This window comes from Mytilus trossulus, chromosome 1 (assembly GCF_036588685.1).
Source record: "Mytilus trossulus isolate FHL-02 chromosome 1, PNRI_Mtr1.1.1.hap1, whole genome shotgun sequence".
NCBI lineage: Eukaryota > Metazoa > Mollusca > Bivalvia > Mytilida > Mytilidae > Mytilus > Mytilus trossulus.
Window position 1 is genome coordinate 86,225,591 of NC_086373.1, and position 22,896 is coordinate 86,248,486.

The following is a 22,896-nucleotide window of genomic DNA, read 5'->3' on the forward strand; positions in this document are numbered from 1 at the left end:
TTTACAAAATATATTTATTACTTTTAATTTAGAACTACCTATTAGTTATTAGTTTCTAATTAACCATATTTGAAATAAAATTATTGATAAAATATGATATTATAATTAATTTTTTTATATTCAGTTCGTATTTTCTTTTCCGACAATACTTAAGACATCAGTTAGGACGTCCTAGCTAAGATATTCCTAAGATAGCTTCGATGTGCATGCTGAGACGTGTCGTAAGTCGGTCCTAACTTTATCCTAACTCCTGTCCTAAGAAATTCTTAGGACCGATCTTAGGACAGTTTCGTTAAACAGGCCCCAGATCAACAGATATTGAGGAAAGGTTTTATTTTCTTCAAAATAACAATTTAAAAGAACTTTTTGTATGATACAAACTGTAACTTAGAATTTTGTATGATAGTTATTTTATAATGAATTTTACTCTATTTTATATTTGTGAAAAAAGAGTTTCGAACAACTTTTTATTTTGCATAAAACATATATTTCCTTCAATCATTAAATCATCTCAATTTATTCATAAGTTAAATTATATTAGTTGAAATTTTATTATTGATCAAATGTTTAGAAAAAAACATGGAAACAATAGCAGTGAAAAAAATCACAAAAGGATAATAAAGAATCATAGATTTCATATGCTGCTTTTAAGGCTTCATATCATTTTACACATGCAATGGGACTTTTTTAGATAATTTTTGGGTCCTGGCTTGATAAAGAATTTTGCCAGAGTGTTTATTATTCAAGAAATCACATTTGTTTATTGATTTACTTTTAAGAACAAAACATTGCTACAAAAAAACATATTTTTTTTTATCTTCTTTACATTCCACTTTATGAAATTTATTTACTGACTTATCTTATTGGCTAATTATGTTTAAATACATAAACTGTGATATGTATAAACATTCCGCATACTGTTACAATAGATTAAATTTGAAAAATAGTAAACAACTCTTCTTGAAATTTTGTACATTCCAATGTACATCAATATACAGGGAGATTTTTAATGGATTATTTTTTTCATTTTGAATGAACCAATGAAATAATGCAGTGGCAGATCCAGAACTTTTTTTAAACCAGGGGCCCACTGACTGCCATAAGAGGGGCCTGTTACAGTCATGCTTCACTGCTCCTGATATAATCACCCAAACTTTCCCCACGAAAGGTGAGACTGGTGGCCCCATCCCCTGTCCCCCTCTAATGGATGCAGCTCAGGCCCGTAGCCAGGAATTTCCAAAGGGGGGTTATTTGGACTCGCAAACTCAACTTTAACAGTCACAATTCGAACAGAACGTTGACTTTAACAGTGCGTATTTGTTTTCAAAAAAAAAGGGGGGGGTCGTCCGAACCCCCTGGCTACGGGTATGCTCCAATGTAATGTGTGAAAATGAGCTAGCATTGTCAGAAGACTTACTTTCATACATCATTTAGTTTTTATGTTAATCATTTTGTAAGTAGGAGGTAATGATTTAGAAGTATCCTCCTGACAATTAATAGTAGAATATTTTACTGATGTTATGTAAATGTGATTTCTATTATGATTGATTATGTTATCTTGAGACTGCCATTATTTTGTCAAATAGCTGTAGGCATCAGAAGGAAACCAAAAGATCAGTTAAAAAATTACTAAAATCAGACCCGGTTAAAACGACTCTGAATTTGATAAATAATCTTTTAATCTTTTTTTGTTACTAGTCTTTTTACTTGTCCCACCAAAACATTTGTGACCAATTTACTTATTTATATTTTAAAGTCAGTTTTGTTTCCTGTAGATATTTATATGTGTATATCTTGATAAATTCTATACGAACAAATGTTGAGAGTTCTAATCATTACTAATACAGTTCTAAATGAGAATAAAGTGTTCATTTGTACATAGAATATTACACTTAATCTTAATTGATGAAAAAAATAACAACTTGATAAAACATTATATCATAAACCAGATTTCTGTAGTTAAAATTTGATTTAATTGCTATATTTCTTTGATAATTTTTTACATGTATATCATTAACCCGATAAGAGTTAATTTATTTGGGCATCAAATTTGTCAAAAGGATGAATCAAAGATCAACAATATATATTGACAAAATTTGAGCAAGAGTTACTTCCATTTTGTTGCTATGAAGGAGTACTGCAAATTACTTCATAAATAATAGATCTCCCATCAAGAAAAATGTCATTCAAAACCTTAATAGGAAAGACAAGAAACATAATTTCTAACTCTGCCCTGTCAATCTACTGGAGTATAATACATTTTATAGTTTATACACAAAACCCTGTGCTGTTGAATAGCTGGTGTTTTTTTGACAATAGAGCAATACATTTTTTTTTATGTATTTACAAGTTACCGACCACAAATTATTTTTGTGATTTTTTTCAAAGTTTTGATGTTACTGTGTATTTTTCTCATAATAAATGAATTTCTAACTACTACATGAATTGTTTTACTGCTTTAGACTCATTAGAAGAAAGACATATTGATATTGATAATTTAATCACATAGTCTTTTCTTGTGAATTTGGGCCATTACCATTGCCATTGCTTGGGTCATTTGACTACATTAATTTTTAATTCTTATAAAAAAACAAGATTATTGACATTGTCAATTCCTATTATAAACATTTTGATTGTTTGAATGATTAAAAAATTACATACAGTAAGTTCCAAATAAAACACACCAGGCTTGTTACAAAATATTTATGCCGCTAGAAAAAAGTAAAATCACAAACATACTTAACTCCACGGAAAATTCAAAACGGAAAGTCCCTAATCAAATGGCAAAACCAAAGCTCAAACACATCAAACGAATTGATAACAACCGTCATATTTCTGATTATGTAGAAGATGGTGAATAGCTAAATCTATCACTTGTATGACAGTCGCATCAAATTCCATTACATTGACAATGATGCATGAAAAAAATAATAGTTCAATGTAGGTAATTTTGACTTACTTTTTTTTACTTTATATGTTTTTTACTTTAGCTCCAGGGAATTCTGAGCATTTTGAAATAAAGGTTAGTTCCAATATTAAAGTTTGTCTAAGAGTTCTTATTTTCTTTTCTTTAAAAGTCGAAAGTCCCTGTCTCGGTTCATTGGAACTTGAATTAAGAAATGCATTCTAGAAGCCTGCATTACTCACATGTAGCTCCTCGTTTCTACAGAAAGCAATGTCTGACAACAACATATGGTTTTGTTACAATTTCAGAGTAGACTTTAGAAAAATAATTAGAAAAAAAATTGTTCCTAACCAGCCATATTTTCTTCTAATTTGAACTAAAAACAAATAAAACAGTAAATCAAAACTAAACAAAAAAATACCAAACTCCAAGGTAAATTAAAAAAAAAGTTAGTTAAAGATAAGGCTATTTATCCACACTTACAACAGAGGAAACGCTGAGTAATAATAAGTTTAATGACAATTAAAAACTTAAACCTAAAATGGTCAACTTAAACTTCCTTCACGGTCCTAGTTTACCAATCATACAAGTTTTTACAAACAACATTATAGTGATGTGTTTGGAAAACGCTCATGGAAACATCTTTCCAAATCATAAACATTTATTTTATCAATAAAAACTTGACTTTATAAAGTTAAAGTTAAGGTGAAACTACACTTGTAGAGGATAGCACAGAGATATGGACACAAAATTAATTCTTCACATATGTTGCTTTGCTTGCTTTGCATCAGAAAAATTCTCCCTTTTAGCTCACCTGGCCCGAAGGGCCAAGTGAGCTTTTCTCATCACTTTGCGTCCGTCGTCGTTAACTTTTACAATTTTTTGTCAAATTAAACCAAACTTGGCCAAAATCATCATTGGGATATCTAGTTTAAAACTGTGTCCGGTGACCTGGCCAACCAATCAAGATGGCCGCCACGGCTAAAAATATTAAATAGGTTTAAAATGTAGATGTTGGCTTATATCTCTGAATCCAAAGCATTTAGAGCAAATCTGACGGGGGTAAAATTGTTTGTCAGGTCAAGATCTATCTGCTCTGAAATTTTCACATGAATCGGAGAAGCCGTTGTTGGGTTGCTACCCCAAAATTATTAATTTTAAGGAAATTGTGCCGTTTTTGGTTATTATTTTTAATATTATTATAGATAGAGGTAAACTGTGAACAGCAATAATGTTAAGCAGAGTTAGATCCTCAAATAAGTAAAACGACCAAAAATGTCAAAGACCACTTTTAAAAGAAGTTATTGCTCTTTATAGTCGGTTTTTAACAATTATTCGTTATTGTATCTTTTATAAAATTCTTCTCTGAAACTGCTTTGCCAGATTTAATTAAACAATCATCATTGGAGTATGTAGTTTTAAAAACTATGTCTGATGACCTCGCATGCCAAGCAAGACGGCCAACATTGCTTAAAAAGAATATAGGGGAACAAAGCAAGTTTTGTCTTATAATTCGATAACCAATATAAAGAGCAAAATGCTCTGAGGATGTTGAGCTCTACCAATTTGCCAAACATGTCAAAATTGACAGATGACTCTTTCAAGAATTTATTGCTATAAATGAAAAGTGTTCCATTTTTTTTGTTTCAATTATTTTTGCCTACTATCTTCAAAACTATAATAGATACAAAGAAACTTTATGATGAGCAGCAAGAAGTTGTTGCCCTTTGATGATGATTTTAGCAAATATTTTACGTTTTGTCTGATATCTTAAAACTATAACGGACAGATAGAAACTTAACTAGGCAAAAATAATCAGCAAAACAAAATCTACAATGTAGACGACTCCTTACTGAGGTTATTTCCCTCTAAAGACAATTTTCACCTTATGGTTAAATTTGCGTTTGTCATATTTGATAGAAAAGTATAGTTAATAAAGATCGACTTTAAATTACATAACTGATCTACTAGCAAGTTAATTTTTGCCTATATAGTTAAAAAAAAAACTGTGACTCTTTACAGGAGTGATCGCCTTAAAATGAGGATTTTTTTTTATCTTCTTTTGAAGAAAGAGAGAAACTAACCAGGCTAAATTATCAGCAATACCAGATGAACAAAACAGATTTTGCTCATGCGTTCTATTCTTGTCTACAATGTTGGAGAGTGTCCTTGGTTGAATATGTACATCGACCAAGGTGATAAGTAGCGGCTCTTTAGAGACACTAAGTGACAAAAGAGATAATTTCAATTTTCCCTATTGTGAACTTTTCAGAAACGCCTGCATAGATATGCATATGTTGTGTATATCTCGCAGGGTTTTCGTTTACTATCATGAATTCCGTGATAGAAGACGACTTTTTACCAGCGAAAATTTGCATCAGTGGTTTCAAGTGGTTCCCTCGAGAGGTTAAATGAGATCGTAATGATTTTGTTGACCATTATGGTAAATGTGCCGATTATTTCGAAACTATAATAGAAATGAAGAAAATAGAAAATATTATTCTGAACATATTTTCGAGTTTTTACTTAAATTAGAATAGATAACTAAAAATGAAATAGCAAAAGTGACAAGTATTAGACCCTTTCATGGTTATTACAGCCATATGAAAAAGGGGCAGATTTTTATAATGGAAGTGAAAATGCTATGAAAAACACCATACACATCTTTGAAACAGAACAGATGTTTCGAAACATGGATAAGTTTCTCCGTTCATCCTCACTATTACACTTCCATCGATAAAATCTGCTACCTACTCAATGAGGCTGCAATAACCGTATTGTTATCTATTCAAATTCTATAAACACGCCACTAAGATTGGATAACTTCTTACTCTAGATTCATACATTTCTTTTTTCATATCTGCCATGTGTTATATATTTAGATATATATGTTTTATATATGTGTAATTCAGTTTTATATGTTTTACGGAATTGTACAAGTGATGTCCGGAAACGCCTTTTTGTTTTACTCTCTCTCTTTTATTAAATGTCGTCAACGTAAGACGTGTTTTATTGCTTGAGCTAGTCCCAACCCAAAACCTATAATTACGACGAGGCGATATCGTTACATGGTGGAGTGACCCTAAAAAAGGATATATAGAGACGTTTTACTGAGCTTTTAAGAACATTTATGCAGTTTTCGACACATATTTAATTATTTTCTGAAAATGTGACGTCCGTGTATATCATACATGTAGACCCCACACACGAGGACGACACACGTGGTTTGTTCGGCAATGTGGTCAGGCAAGTAAAAATTGAAAGATTCATAGCCAGCACTGAACATTATCAATGTAAATTATATATAATGTTACTAATATACATGTAGCTGGTGAACAAGCGATATGTGGCTTCATGAAAATCAGTTTGGACCCAAGGCAAAAACCAGATTGAATTCTCGACCTTCGCTGCAAATTTAGACATTGAATTTTCTTTTTTTTCATTGGAATATCATCTTCATTTAATAATACTAGCATTAACGATTTACACTCGTTAGATTTATCTCATGCGTACGTGTGTCTGACAGTTGAAACGACCTGCAATTTCTTTAAAATATTTTATGGAACCTGTTCTAACGAAACTCGACGAGGACCATATATCTATAGATGAGGATTATGCCGATAGTATGCCTGTTAAAACTAACCATAACATCATTTATGACAATTTATTGGATGATATTTCCGTCTCCGAAAACACGAGCAACTCTGACAATATTTTATTTGTTCAAAATAACAAAGCTCTGTCTCGCCAGAAGTGCACCAAAAAATTACCGGCCAGGTTGAAATATCAAAATTTTATTAATTTTAGTGAAGTATAGCGAACCAAAGTAAATTGTCGACCTCCGCAACATATTCAAACATTTTCTTTTCTTTATTCAGTGGATTGTTTTTATGTCAGCATCTAATCAACTCGTTAGATTTATCTCATGAGTACGTGCGCATACAACTTTATCAGCTGTTAATATAAATTTATCTCATGACTATTTAATAAAGTAGCTATGTACAACGTAACATTTCTCGAAATTTGAACATTGACTCGTAATAGTAATAATTCGTCAGGATATGTGATTTTATTTCACGATATTGTGCCATCTGTATCTTAATATTATACGGTAGACTTATTTGTGAGATTAATCTCATAGTAAGATTTCCGGCAAATTGCAACTTCTGCTAAAGATGAACCATAGAGGCAAAAGAAAAGACTAATACGAACATTTATTGTATGTTTCTCTATTATATTTTGTATAACTACATGCATTTGTGTTTTTGATATATTTTATCATTCCGGCATCACTTACATTTTTGCTACTTAAATATAATTATTGAAATATTGTATTTTGTATTGATTATTGATAACATGAATAATTTTGTTTGATAGATTAACATGTTTTTGTTTTGTATTGAAGCTTTTATTAGACTTTAAGGGCAGTTAGCCTGAATTACTTTGAAAGGCAAATTCATTGACTTTAGAACATGTAGCTAGAAATTTACTTTTTGTTTTTCTCCCCCGTTTTGAATTTAAAATTATGCGTATTGTATTTGTATGTAGTTTTTCATAACGCTTCTAGTTCAAAAGTTTCAAATTGGTAATGAAACAAGTTGAATCCCCCCAAAACATGAAAATTGGAATAGTATGGCAAAGATAACCAAATGAGATTGTATGAATATCTGTCAGTGACTTTTATATGTTAATCACAAATAACCTGAGTAGTATTGCTGCGAATAGTATGGTTCACGAGAAATTCAGAGTGCATGAGAGTAGTATGAGCTGGTCTTGTATTGTATTTTTGTGTGAGACTCTTTGAAAGTGTGCATATTTTATCACGTTTAGCATTTATCTACAAAATAAGAGTAAGGACTTTGGTGATTTCATAGTATTTTATATCATATGATATTTAACTGTCACGTTTATGACGAGCAAGATATTTTTATACATGTAGTACTCCACAATTTGTTCCAAGATGCTTATTCCACCAAGTTATCCATACCAGTTACTTGTTCGTTAAGATATATATTGAAAGATAGAGAATTTTGAAAGTTAGAAAGATAGTATTGTAATATTGATCATGTATTTTTATTTGATTGTGAATCTGAATTCCATATATGCAAAAATTCATTGGGAATTTTCTTTCTGCCGGGGGATGTTATATTTTTAGATATATATGTTTTATATATGTGTAATTCAGTTTTATATGTTTTACGGAATTGTACAAGTGATGTCCGGAAACGCCTGTTTTACTCTCTCTCTTTTATTAAATGTCGTCAACGTAAGACGTGTTTTATTGCTTGAGCTAGTCCCAACCCAAAACCTATAATTACGACGAGGCGATATCGTTACACATGGTATCATACCTTGACTTCAATGTACTAGTAAGCTATTGGCAAAAGTTTGGTCTAGGGTTTATAACAGTCGATGTTGAAAGCACATTTTAGAATGATCAAAGTATATTAAGAAAAAATTAAAACTCATAAGAAATATCAGGCTTTTAATTTTGTACGCCAGAAGTAAAAAAAGTGAAAATGATGGAATTAGATAAGATTCACACATACATGCATGCGTACTTACACACAACTGAACACTTCTTGCAAGTTCTTGCATATACCAAACCATAAAGAAAATATGTGCTGAAACTGTGGATTCATTTATTTTCGTTGGTTTCAATTTTCGTGGATTGCTGAAAACTTGCTTAATCATGGATATTTCATTTTGGGGTTTGCACATCTCATTATACAAGGTCTTTTTCGAAATTTGATACTTGTTAAACATTTGAATTCGTGGTTCACCTGTACCCACGAAAATAAGAATCCAACGAATAATAATAAATCCAAAGTAAGAATTATTGCTCTTAAATTACGAATTTTCACCTAATATTGTTGCCTTTTATCTCTTGATCACTAATATATACCATTGATATAGGTGGATCCAGAGGGAGCTTGGGGGGAGCCCCCCCCCCCTTTTCGTTGGAAAAATCTGGTTGATTATACAGGGAATCACTGAAGCATGACTGGAGCGGCCCCCCTTAGATCAGTCAGCGGGCCCCCTTATGAAAAGTTCAGGATCTGCCACTGAGAAGCTATAAACGACAAATATTATAAGCAATACTAGATCTTCAAAAATGCTTTTATTGTCTAAAACCATTTGATGACTAGTACTCCTTATACAACTTATTGACTGTAAACGAAAATCTTAAAATTTAATTTTTAGTGTTTGTCCATTATATAGCAAACAAGCTCATCATGGATACCAGGATTAAATTTTGTATTTACGCCAGACGCGCGTGTCTATGGCAAGCTAAAGTGGACAAAGAGAGCTATTTTATAATATTAGAAAATCCTTTTCTAATATTAAAAAGTGATTTTTTAATATTAAAAAATGAATTTCTAATATTAAAAAATCATTTATTGATATTAGAAAATCATTTATTAATATTAGAAATTCCTTTTTTAATATTAGAAATTCCTATTTTAATATTAGAAATTCCTTTTTTAATATTAGAAAATCATTTTCCAATATTACAAAATCATTTTTTAATATTAAAAATTAAAATGTTCATCATCAAAAAGTTTTGACTTGTTTGTTTTATATTCAATAACCCCTAACTGTGCACAAACGGAATTAAGAAAAAAATGTCCGAATGAACTGAAAAAGATTTTGCTAAATGATACAAATGACAATAAATTTAAATGCCAAATATCATTGACCTAACATTAGCTGTTCATCTTAAACTGATCTCTGGCCCGTCGCCAGGAAATTCCAAGTGTGTATGTGTGTGGGGGGGGGGGGGGGGGGTGTTCGTTGGACTCACAAACTCGACTTTAACCGTCATAATTCAAATCGAACAGAACATTGACTTTAACAGTGCTTATTTGTTTTCAAAGGGGGGTTCCTCCGAACCCCCCGATACCCCCTGACTTCGGGTATGGATCTACTGAACTACTAGGGGACATTTTAGTGCCGACATTAAAGCCCATTTTAGCTCGCAGAATTAATCCCTTTACCTGTTGTATTAGCCAATTTTAGCAAAAACTTACCTGGTGGAATAATACTCGCCTCACTATAACCATGAACAGTAATTTTTACTAGTTTAATGTTTAAGCTGTTTATATGTTCATCATGGAAACACAATAAGATTTGTGTCGAATTCGCCAATTATCTGACCGAATACTATGGGATGTAACTGGGGATTCTATGTTCCCACTTAAGCTTTGGCCAGAAATTCCGTGTATAATTCTTAGAACGGAAACGTTTCATGTCCATTATAATAAGCAACTTTATAGTTGTCATCCAGCTATTCGCGTTTTCTTGATAATTATCAAATTGCAAACAACAACATCTATAAAGATAGACGAATTTTGCACCACAATCTAGACAAGATAAAAAGAAAAAACCGTTCCTAGTGCAATTCTATGTACATTATTGTATAGATGGTATATCCAGAACCCATTAAACGTACGTTCTCTAAGTTTTTGGTCGAGGTAGTTTTTGATAAAGTGAAGTCCAATCGACTTGAAACTAAGTAAACATGTTCCCTGTGATATGATCTTTCTAATTTTATTGCGAAATTAAGATTTAATCCCATTTTCACGGTCCACTTGACATAGAAAATGATAGTGCAGATGGGGCATCCGTGTACTGGAGACACATTTTGATTTATATATTATTTGTTCGAATGGGTTAAAACGTTTCTTTAAAATGGGCAGTGACAATTTTAATTTTCGATCGTTTGAAAGGGTTTTAAATCTGGCCCAAATGGGTTTTACTTTGGCGCTTAAATGTACATTTTTTTCTGCTAAAATGTCCTCCGCCGAATAGATCCCCTAAACTGAACTAATTACAAGCTAATACATGTAAAATAGGCAAAAGTTTCAAAGTCAGTAGACATGACTGAGGGGATAGGGCAACATAATCTCCATTTTTGAAGGACATTTTAAACCTAGAAAATTGTATGCAATGGATGTATTAAAGTCTTCGAACTATTGGCTACATGAAAGGAAAGGAAACAACAAATTCAATTTAGTTGAAAATTATACAGTTACGCCAGAAACATATATACACATATATGACTCTGGTTACGCTGGTAGGAATCTGATCCCAGCTAGTTTTGTAGACAGATTCAGTGATTACCTTAAGTGACAGGGGTTTGAGAGAGCAGAGAGCATCTTTTTATCCAATTGCTTAACATAAAGGGATCGCGCCGATATTTCGACACCCCATTGGTCGGACACCCCCATAGTCTGACTTCAGCAGAATGTAAATGGAGGTTTACAGAACAAGAGAATAATGGCAAAAGTATAAAGACCGATTTAATACTGCTTCCATTTCTTTTCTTTTCATTCCATCCCGTTTAAAAAAATATCAGAGTTCCTTTTTTCCGCCAACAAATTTTTACTGCATCATCATAATGGTACAACCAATGAACATATAGTTCATTGAACCAAGGATTTGTATAGTATACAAATCCTTGATTGAACCGAGTATAATACTGATTCTTTTACTGAACATAATAAATAATCCACCGAATATAAAGAAACTGGGACCACTGAAGATAATACCTAATGTACTGCAAATAATATTGAATCTACTGAACAAAATGTCGAAAGTACTGAACATAATGAAAAATGCACCGAATATAACGCCAGAAGTACCGAATATAGTTGAAATACCACTGCATGAAGATGAACAACATTTTATAACTAGTTGTCCAGCATACAAAACTGATAGGGAGATATTTTTCAAGGAGATAAACTGTATTTGTCCAAATTTTATACATCCTTCTAATGAGGCAAAAGAAAATTTGTCTGTACTTAAATATTTAGGGAGCTATATTATTACATGTCTAGATGTTAGACGAAATGTTAATTAATGTATGTAATAACAATGATAATTGTCATGATTTTATGGTTCTGATTATGCCTGGAATTAAATGTATAGGATTTTTATAGAATGAAGATAATAACATCAGTCTGAACTTTTTTTAATGTTTCATTTTATTATTATAAAAATGTTTTTCTATTAAAAATCATGATGTATTATTTTATGTGTACATGTTATGCTGCCCATCAAGGACCCTTGATTGGAATAATAAATATTCTTATTCTTATTCTATTCAGTCTTATTCTATAATAAGGAAACTACTGAACATTATAACCAAAGCACCGAACATAATGTCAAAACTACTAAACATAATGTGATAATTACTGAACATAATATAAATACTACTGAACATTATATAGATACTACTGAACATTATATAGATACTACCGAACATTATATAGATACTACTGAACATAATGCATACAGCACCGAACATATTAAACAATCAACATCAGAAGACAGTCATGGCGTTCCATAGGTGCAGCCTCGGTATTTTGTACATGTTTCATGTCCCATAGTATGTCCGTGAGTTTGTAGTATCACTTGACTGGATTTGTTTTTGTTATTGTGAGGACGCTGCTTTGTCAGGGTGGAATTCCATTTTTCAAACATTTTTCCATTTCGGCAGTTTGTCTAGGAATTCTTATAGTTCGTGGCAGTCGTTGTCTGAGGTCGTCTGAGGAAGTGGTTAAGTATCATCCGCAAACAGTATCGCTGTTTAGTGTGGACCTTCAGCGTTGGTTGTATATGTAAAAACAAAAGAAACTGGGATCCTATGACTGGTCCTTGGATACTCCAGATTCTAGTTTCATTCTGTCTAATGTTTCACATTCCAATAAAAATGAGCACACGGTAGTATCATGTTCTTCAAATAATGAAATATCAACCAGTATCATTTGTATTGTTTCTCTGCCCATGGAGGCATCAAAGAAAAAAACTTTGGAAATGCAAGTTTTATCCGCATTCATTTACGTAAAATTTATGTAGCCATCTTAAGTGTGGCGTCATGCACTTGCGTAATAAATTCCATGAAAGATAAATATTTAATGATGTCATAAAACTCTAATACTTTTTCATTCAGACGCTTTGAAAATTGGTTTTCTAATGTTAAAAAATGATTTTCTAATATTAAAAAATGATTTTCTAATATTAAGAAATGATTTTCTAATATTAAGAAATGATTTTCTAATATTTAGAAATGATATTTAGAAATGATTTTCTTATATTAAGAAATGATTTTCTAATATTAAGAAATGATTTTCTAATATTAAAAAAATATTTGCTAATATGAAAAAGTATCTTATTTTTTAATATTCGAAAATGTATTTTTAACATTAGAAAAAGATTTTTTTATATTAGAAAATCATTTTTTAATATAAGAAAATCATTTTCTAATATTAGAAAATGATTTTTTAATATTAGAAAATTATTTTTTAATATTAGAAAATCATTTTTAAATATTAAAAAATTGCTCTTTTTGTCCACTTTGGCTTGCCATACGTGTCGACTACAAAGGACTTATCAGTGACGTTCGAATAAAAAAAAAGTTAAAAAGGCCAAATCATATAACATGGAGTAAAAGAACATTGAGTATTAAAATTCCTTAAAGTATTGTAAAATACAGCTAAGGTAATCTATTCCTTAGGTAGAAAAGTCTTAGTATTTAAAAAAAATCAAAAGTTTTGTAAACAGCTATGTTATAAGTATGACCATATCAATAACGGTTAAACGTGTATAGAAATTGTGAGCATCTATAGCCTATAAAACAAGTCTACATTGGAAACTACGTTCAAGCCTATGATTACGTTGGATAAAAACCTCAATTTGTATACGTGTGCATGTAAAACAAATTTCGTTGTAGGACATACAGCATATAAATATACAACTCGTCTAAACATCAGCCCAGCAATGTTAGATTTAAAAATTCGCTTTTACAAATATATTGTACTTCCCACGCCTTACGCAACACCAGCAGTGATGGTTATACATGGCTGTGTATGTTCTGTATATACAACTCGTCTAAACATCAGCCCAACAATTTTAAATAATGCTGCTGAGATATCGTGGCACCAAATTGCCTGTACTGTATCCGACGAGCTGCAGGAGAGTAGAGACAGACTAGCTGAAATATCTATATATTTAATGCATGAAACTGTCACAGAAATAAATATAGTTATAAGTACGTATGATCCAGTGACAACTCAACAACAGATGAATCCGTCGGATCACCAGCAATTACAATCAGTGTCGTTCTTCTGAAGTGAGATATGATGACATAAAGATATCTGTTTCTAGCTTACCTTTTTTCAAAACTATTTGTTTAATAAGACATGGCAGCCGAACTTTTAATTGAGCATGCGGTATAGTAGTGTAAAGCATAGAATATCAAATGATTGAATTTACTGCAAAACTGCACAGATTGGTATAGACAATTTTCTCCTCAATTTTAGTTTTTAGACCTTTTTTTCTACTATATCTACTATATGAATTTCGAACAGCGGCATAATACTGTTGCCTTTATTTAGAGTAGATCTTTAGAAGTTGTTAAGATATCAACACCTGATTGATTAACACCGCTAGTTAATGAAACCTATTCACAATTTTACGACGTCCATCTTTAAAATCAGCGCAGTTATTTACAAAATGAGATGACCTTGCATGACCTGAAACAAGAAATTTGCATCTACAATTCCTATTTTTGTAGAAAACGATCCGTTTAAAAGACGTTGTATTAGATCTTTCAAGTGAAGACTGAGAATAGAAGTGTAAAGCGTAGAAACGTTGTAGGTTTGAAATACTTCATAATAGTTCAAGAATATGAAAGAAGATTTTGCAGTTGGTCACTGGATTCACATCGAGTAATCGCTGCTTTAAGAATATACCTCATCAAATATTTCTGAAGCCACCTTTTACTGTAGAAAGAATGATGATTAGAACTTTAGACATATGTTTAGTTGAAACGGTTGACCACCAGATATATCGTTTTTTATAAAGATGATTGTGAAGTATCCAGTAAAACGACTGGATTGCCAAGCCAAAAGGAGACACGGACAGATCTTTAAGTGTAAATATCTGTATTGCTGTGAATTCCGAGTCATTTCATATAAAAATATTTCTAAAAGCTTTGTATGTTTTTTGTCTTGAAGAGAAGTTAACCCATCCACATCACGATTTAAGAAAGGGATTCAAACCATTTTGCCTGTTACGTTGTAAATTGTATACGCAGTTCGGAATACATACAATTGTACGTTGCTCGTAAAGTTGTAAATTGTATACGCAGTTTGGAATACATGTACGAATATCTCTGATGTATTCAGATAGAGTGTCAAGTTTTGGTTCACTTGGATCGTTTTTTACCCATTTTCTAGCAAAGTTATTAACTATGTATATACATTTTTTTTCCGGTTGATTGACAGGAGGAGTATATTTCCTAGTTTTGACTAACAACTCTCTAAAAAATTGAAAACAACAAGATTAATAATTTCTTGCGTCTGACGCGCTTTTCTGGATTTACCTTCATCAGGAACACTCAAAGCCAAACATGTTAAATCCAAAGATTTTTAAGTACCGAAACCGTTGAAGAACTATATGTTTTATACAATACCTTAAATAAATAGCCAAATTCATCTAAAGCCAACTTTGCCTGAGGGAGATGAAACCTTAGTTTCTAAATAATTTCATTATTTATATACGGACAAATTTAGTAAAGTTTGTTAAATCAAATCAGTACCGAAATACTGGCTACTGAGCTGATGATACCCTCGGGGACTGATACTCCACCAGCAGAGGTATCGACCCAGTGATGTTAAAATTGAAAACAACAGGTTTAATAATTTCTTGCGTCCGAGGCGCTTTTCTGGATTTACTTTCATCAGGAACACTCAAAGCCAAACATTTGAAATCCGAGGATGTATAAATACCGAAACCGTTGAAGAGCTATATGTCAAAAAATACCTAAAATAAATAGCCAAATTCATCTAAAGTCAAATTTGCCTGAGGGAGTTAAAACCTTAGTTTCTAAATAATTTCACTGTTAATATACGGACAAATTTAGTAAAGTTATGTATGGCGAATGAACGATTGATAATGTAAGGAGCCTCCGGATGCAACTATGTGTAACACTTCACTGTTTACCGCACTGGTTCCGATTTGTGATTTTATCGATATCACATCTCTTCTGGTAAGATACATTATTATTTTATATATAAGTCCATTGCAATTTTAGTTTAATCATATCATTTATATACAGTCTGAGAGAAAAAATACCTTATACAGTGATCCATAAGATAATCACATATCGTTTCTTGAAAATTCGGTGTATTTCCGTTATCTTTTGTAGATTTGTAATATTTTGATATCTCTTCCTTGATTTTATTTGAAATTTTATGTTACGTGCTTTTAAGTATTACTGAAAAAGGAATCAATATTTAATAATAAGTAAAATAACAAATATGCCGAACTCCGAGGATAATTCAATGCGCAAGATCTGTAATCAAATGGCAAAAGCAAAAGCTGAAACACATCTCAATTGAATCGATAACAACTGTCATATTTCGGACTTGGTACAGGCATTTCCTCGTATGAAAATGGTGGATAAAACCTGGCTTAACCTTTCACTTATATGACAGTCGCATAAATTCCTTGGTTTTGACAACGATGTGGGAACAAAACAACTAGACACAATAGATAAAACTATCAAAAATAGGATGATTGTGTTATAATCTTAATCACTTATAAATGGCTTCACCGAGCGCAGCTGGATACGACCGCAGACCTCAAAACCTGAACAGTTGGGGCTAAAATGGACACAATATTCGCGCTGAATTTGGATTGTAAACAAATTAAGACACATAAAAGGTTCCTGACAGAGAATAACTGTAGTAAAACAACTTAGAATTTATTATATGATTTGACCTTTTTTTGCTTTTGTTGAATACACATTGCTGTTGAGAATTCATCCCCCACCACTTTAAAAAAAAAAATATTTGAAGAAATTTTCTTTTTAATTTTGAAATCTTGAGGAGAGAAAAAATTCACAATCACTATTTTGTTTACCCCATTGTTTTAACCTCCCCCTTTTTCCAAAATAAATACTTTCCCACAAGATATGGTCATATTGGAGTGTGCAACCATAAAAACCTATTGAAATACATCACAAAAGTATTCAGACAGAAAATGTTATACATAATCAAAGCTATAATTAATATACCTTCATCAGCATTTAATAGAAACTTCAAAAAATAAATTGACAGCTAATCACCTCAAGACAATACAACATCTCTTAAGTGTGTCAGAAATCATATCTGATATTCTTCCTCAGTCAAAATAACCTTCCATCATTACCGACCTGAACAAAGGTGCCGTATACGGTGCAGGAAATGCTTATGCTGACCCTTCCAGAACACCTGATTTCACTCCCGATTTTAAGTGGAGTTGTTTCATTATTATTTATAACTGTTGATGTAAATGCTCTTTGGTTTAGCGAGTCTTTGTTTACTCCTTGGTTTTGATTGTTATTGTCTCTTTATAACAAAACCATCGGCAGGGAGATAACTCTTAATACCACATAACCCACACAAATGATATTTATCACAAATAAACAAATGTTTTAAAAAAATAATAATGAACGGCTTCAAGGGAAACAAATTTTGTTTCTTCAGTTTCCAATATATTATTATATATTCGAATGTGATCATTATAGGTAAAACAAGTGTTTATTTTTATGAATCCCGAAGAATTGTGTTGCACCTTTTGTATTTTTCTGAGTAAGAACTGCATATTTTCTTTATCTAATGGTATAGTATTATTGAAAAAGTTGAATCATTTTGACAAATTATTTTTGGTGGTTTTAAATACAACAGATTTTTCACAGATTTTGAAGTAGAATTACAATTTATTACATTCACGATCCGATCGTAAAGCTTGACCACAGTTCGGTTTTCTTTCACGATCATTTTCTCGATACTGTGTATTCATTAATATTCGTTGGATACCAATCTTAGCAATATTGAAATGCATTTCAATAATTTATTATTTTGGGAGCTTGTATCACTTTAATATTGCTAAGATAGTATACATCAATTGATTTATTGAAAATAAACACATTGAATAAATGAGTTATTGGAACACGTGTCATAAAAAATATTTGATTTTGATTTTTTTTTGTTTTAACGCCACTTTTAAGCACCGCATTTAGGCTATTTCGTGGCGGCCAGTTTTTATTGGTGGAGGAAGCCGTAGTGCCCAGAGAAAACCACTGACCTTCGATAGGAAAACTGACAATTTTAGACAATCGAGTCGAGTGCACCCGCGAGTGCAGGACTCGAATTCACAACCTCAGTGTTGAATGGCTAGTGATTACAGTAGTAACTACTCAGACCACTCAGCCACCGAGGCCCCTCATAAAAAATAAAACATTTTCCTGTCTGTTGTTTATCTTACAGGGATATTAGAATCATATTCAAAACAGTGTGGTCCTGGCCATTGATTGACGACCTAAATTATTCCATTGACTGTGACAGATTAGGTGAACGTTTGTCGGTTACAATCACTGCTCACTATGTACTTGTTAAAGACACTGAATCTGTGGGGTCACCAAAGGTTCTCAACACCTAAATAAAGTAATTCGAAAAACTAATCCGGAATAATACAATGTGTTGATTTATATCAATAATATAAATCAAAACATAAAGGTAATTCCTGAATAATTTTTCGAATTATTTTATTATTAAAGGCGTTAAGAACCTTTTGTGACCCCACAGTTTAAATTCTATAATAAGAAGTGAGCAATGGTCGTTACCGACAAACGTTCACCTAATCTGTCCCAGTCAATGGGATAATTTAGGTCGTCAATCAATGGCCAGGACCACACTGTTTTGAATATGATTCTATTTGATGTCTGTTCTTAATAAATTGATTATCTTTACAGAGAACTGAAGCAGTCAACAGTTGTCCAGTTAATGTGGCAGGTAGCTCAAGGAATGGCTTATCTTCATTCTAAAAATTATTTACATAGATACTTAGCTGCGAGAAATGTATTATTATTGTCCGAAAATTCTGCAAAAATAAGTTCCTTTGGTATGTCTAAAGCACTCGACAGTGGAAAAGATTATTACAAGGTAGGTATGAAATGATAAAGGAGGGGTAGTGTATTTATATAAAACTAAGAAGTTGTGATTATAAATGAGAAAACTATCTACCAGAGACCAAATGGCATACCTGTTAGCAACCTTGTGGCCTTCAATAATAAGAAAATTCATACCATGTATCAAGCAATAAAAGGCCCTATATGAAAAAGGGCAGCATTATTTTTGTATGAAAAAAAATCTAAATTGGAAACATAACTAAGGATAACCACTTAATTACAGCCTCCTGATGTTAGGCAGGCACATAAAGAATGTGGCAGGGTTAAACTTATTTACAAGCCCATACCCTTTCAAAATCTATGACAGTGATATAACAACACAACTTCAATAACAAGTTTTAGACATCAGTTGAAGACAGCTTGACATTGAGCATAAAAACTAACTTACAAAGAGACTAAACACGAAAGACTTACACACTGTTACTGAGAGCTAGTTCAAGGCCAATAACTAAGAAATATCAAATTAAGGAATTTTATTGAGGTATTGTGTGATTAAACAATGATTGTAGACTGCATACATTCAGATCTAGGACACTTATTGGATTGTTCAGAAATTAAGCCCTCTTATCCTGCCATTTAAATGATTTTTTTTTTAAGTTTTGACTATTTTTAAGGGAAAATTGAGGCTTCATTTTTTATGTAGATTTATACGTTTCTTATTGTAAAATGTATGGATAATTGTCTGTTAATTCTTTAAGATTGAAATATCTTGTCTTTTTTCTACCAATTTAACTGATATCTTATCTTAAACAGGCCCAAGAAGCTGGTAAATGGCCATTAAAGTGGTATGCTCCAGAATGTTTATATTATTGGAAGTTTGATGCAAAATCTGATGTATGGAGTTATGGTGTAACACTTTGGGAGGCAACTTCATATGGTGAAAAACCTTACAGGGTAGGTGGTAATGTAATATTAAAATCTAGCATTTGATATTCTTAGCTGATTTTCAACAAAGTCAAACTAAGCTTATAGTATGATCAATGTTATCAAGCAGTTTGGCAGTTTTGGTACTAAAAGTCAAAGGCACTGTTTTTAAAAATAATATCAGCAATTTATAGACTAAATTTAACGGTCGTACTTTGGTTCCATAAAATAAATAATCAGTAGACCCTCACGTTCTCCACACAAAAATGTGTTGCTTCTGTTAGGTGATATAAGTTGAAATTAAATAAATCAATAATTTAAAATTGATACTATAAGCTTAAAGAGTATTAGTTAAGCAGTAGAATAAGCTTAACATTTTGATAGGTCATGGAGCTCCTTTTCGAGTTATTTGATTCATAAAATATGACGGGGAAAGGTTGACTCAAACTTTTACCTTATATTTGCATTGGTATTATATGGGTATCAAATGAAAAGAAAGATAAATCAAGAATCTGCTTAAATTTGATTAAATGACCTGTTATGAACTATTAAGTCTTACATTAAAAGATAAGTAGGTGTTATGGGCCAAAAATATTTAACCTTGTATCATATGGGAAAACACCAAGGAGTCTGTATATCTGACACAAATTCCAAAACCTCACCTAAGTACATCCTTAAAATTGCAACTCTGCCTATGCCAAGATCATGTTTCTGTAGTTTTATATTTACAAAATTATGTCTATATATGTCATATCAAAAATAGTAAAATGATTTCCTCATATTTAATTTTATAAGTCTGTATCATATACTAATAGATGTGTATATTACAAATGACAGTCTTAAAGGAGACAAATTGATATGAATATTTTGTATCCCAATATAAGCTCTTATGTAATCAAAGACTTGAATTTGTTTCAGTTAAATCAATTTATGACTATCGAACAGCAGTATAATTATAATGCCATTTTTGCGTAAAGGAAATAGGGAAACAATTTTTGTTCTAAATTTTGGTGCTATTGATTTTGACAGAAAATGACAGGAAATGAGATCATGAAGTTTCTGGTAGAAGATGAGAAGAGATTACAGAAACCAGACTTTTGTGATGAACAAGTTTATGAAATTATGTTGGAGTGCTGGCAATATGAGTAAGTAACTGCTAGTATAATTACTAAGCATTTTCATGATACAGTGAGGAGGTATATGGAAGCTATCAATTGGGAGATGAAACAGCAGTAAAATACTAATTGTCTTCAATTCTTTCGAAAATGATAGTATATATTTTTGATAAATGAAAATGAATAGTAGTCGATTGAGTGGGAACTGGTTTTTATTTAAATTTCTAATATGATTGATCCATTTTTATTGTTCAACTTGACAAATGAATCTGACACAAGTTTTACAGCTTAGTAACATCTTTTTTCAATTGAGCAATTTATTAATTCACCTTTTCAGAATCTAATGCAATCTGGGTAGTATTTTCAAAAGTGTACACCTAAACGTTGTGATTGGTTGAAAATGTCATATAAACAATGGAAATTCAACCAATGACATGACGTTATTTTCATTTTGAGGTATGAATAATGAAATTACCCATGGTTCTCCAGATTTTGAAACAGTTAATTTCATTACAAGCTGAATCTTAAATGTATTCCTAACATGTTACAAGTAGAAAGCTCAATTTTAAAAGTATTATTTATGTTATTGTAGTAAAAAAGATCGACCCACATTTGAAGAAATTGACCATAAGATGAAGTATCAACAACAGAGACTGCTGAGTTTAAATAAATGATTTTTTATTAGAAAATGAATAAGATCATACCAGTATTGTTCCGATATTGTTGATTTTAAAACTTTATATGGTAATATTTGTTTATCTTTGTTATTGCAAATAGAATATATTTGTAAATGATTTGTAAAGATTTGCCGGACTATACACGCCTTAATGACATTGACTTAAAATTTTGTTATTTGAGATGTAATTATTATTAGAAAGTGCAGGGAGAACTTGGATGATTTATGTTGACCTCCATGTTATATCAGAATAATTATGTTTTAATATAAAATCTGTACAAAATAAATTAAAAAATGTCAATTTACACCTTCATTTTAGAAAAAAAATAATTTAATTGTCTTAGCAGTGTAAGATTGCGGGAGGGGAGGGTATTTTAAATGGCTGGAATCACTCTAAAAAAAATTATAAAGTCAAAACAAAACAGAAGTAGTTGTTTCTAGAATTATAAAAATATCTCTGTTCAAGACTTATTGCAGAGAAATTTTGTGCAATTTATAATAAAAAGATCTTCCATGCAGTCAGGATTCTAACAATGTCAAAATTATCTCCTCCATTACGCCAGTTCATTTTCACAATCGTAGAAATGGAAGCCATTGTAGGGATGACGCGCTGTCAATTTTGCTCTTGAAAACCGATAATTTATCCGCATAGCACCATTACGATCCTTATAACAACAACAACAACAACAATTTTATATGTCAGTTGTATCTTAAAAGACAAATGTATCAGCTAGCTAATGAGCATCAGTTAATGATCGTGTCTGCATTTATTCAACTAAAAACTATTGTCTGATCGGTTGTCAGGTGGAATTTTCGAAAATTCTTAAACATTTAAAAAAAATTAATTAAATATTTCGTGGAAGGGCAGACTAGATTTTTTTAGTGGTTGAAGATTTTAAACCCTAGTTATCACATACAAAAAAAATATAATTTTTCGAAGATATGCATTTTCATCATCCAACTTGAAAGACAAGTACTTTTAGTAAAAAAAAAACAGCTATTCGAACACACCTACTCTGTTTTTGTGATTCATTAGATAGGTATTTCACTTGACCCATATATTTGATCTTTTATTACTGTGATTTTTTTATGTTATAAAGTCAACCTGTAGCTTCGATATATAAAAATTATAGAATCTGAATCGAAACGATGTATGAAATATTCTTGCTTTGTACGATATCCAGACAAAATATTCAACTCAAACACGCCCTAACATAAAACGGTGCACTCGATTTTCTCTTTTCGATACAATCCAAACTTTTCTGATTGGGTTCCATTGATATATCCCCCAGAACTAGAGATTAAAGAAACAACAGAC

General features: G+C 31.5%; 1 protein-coding gene across 2 annotated transcripts in view; it reads left to right on the forward strand.

The window, feature by feature from the left end:
- Nucleotides 1-22,228, forward strand: part of LOC134687888 (tyrosine-protein kinase ZAP-70-like) — a 56,730-nt gene extending 34,502 nt beyond the window's left edge. The window contains exons 1-5 of one of the 2 annotated variants that reach the window (XM_063548363.1): nt 15,924-15,959; nt 18,708-18,897; nt 19,677-19,817; nt 20,817-20,932; nt 21,495-22,228. In XM_063548363.1, coding sequence (XP_063404433.1) covers nt 18,739-18,897; nt 19,677-19,817; nt 20,817-20,932; nt 21,495-21,576 — 498 coding nt within the window. In that variant the 5' untranslated portion in view covers nt 15,924-15,959; nt 18,708-18,738 and the 3' untranslated portion in view covers nt 21,577-22,228. Of the gene's footprint in view, nt 1-15,923; nt 15,960-18,707; nt 18,898-19,676; nt 19,818-20,816; nt 20,933-21,494 lie in introns of those variants that run through there. The other variant, XM_063548356.1, reaches the window with a different exon arrangement.
- Nucleotides 22,229-22,896: the final 668 nt, after the last annotated feature.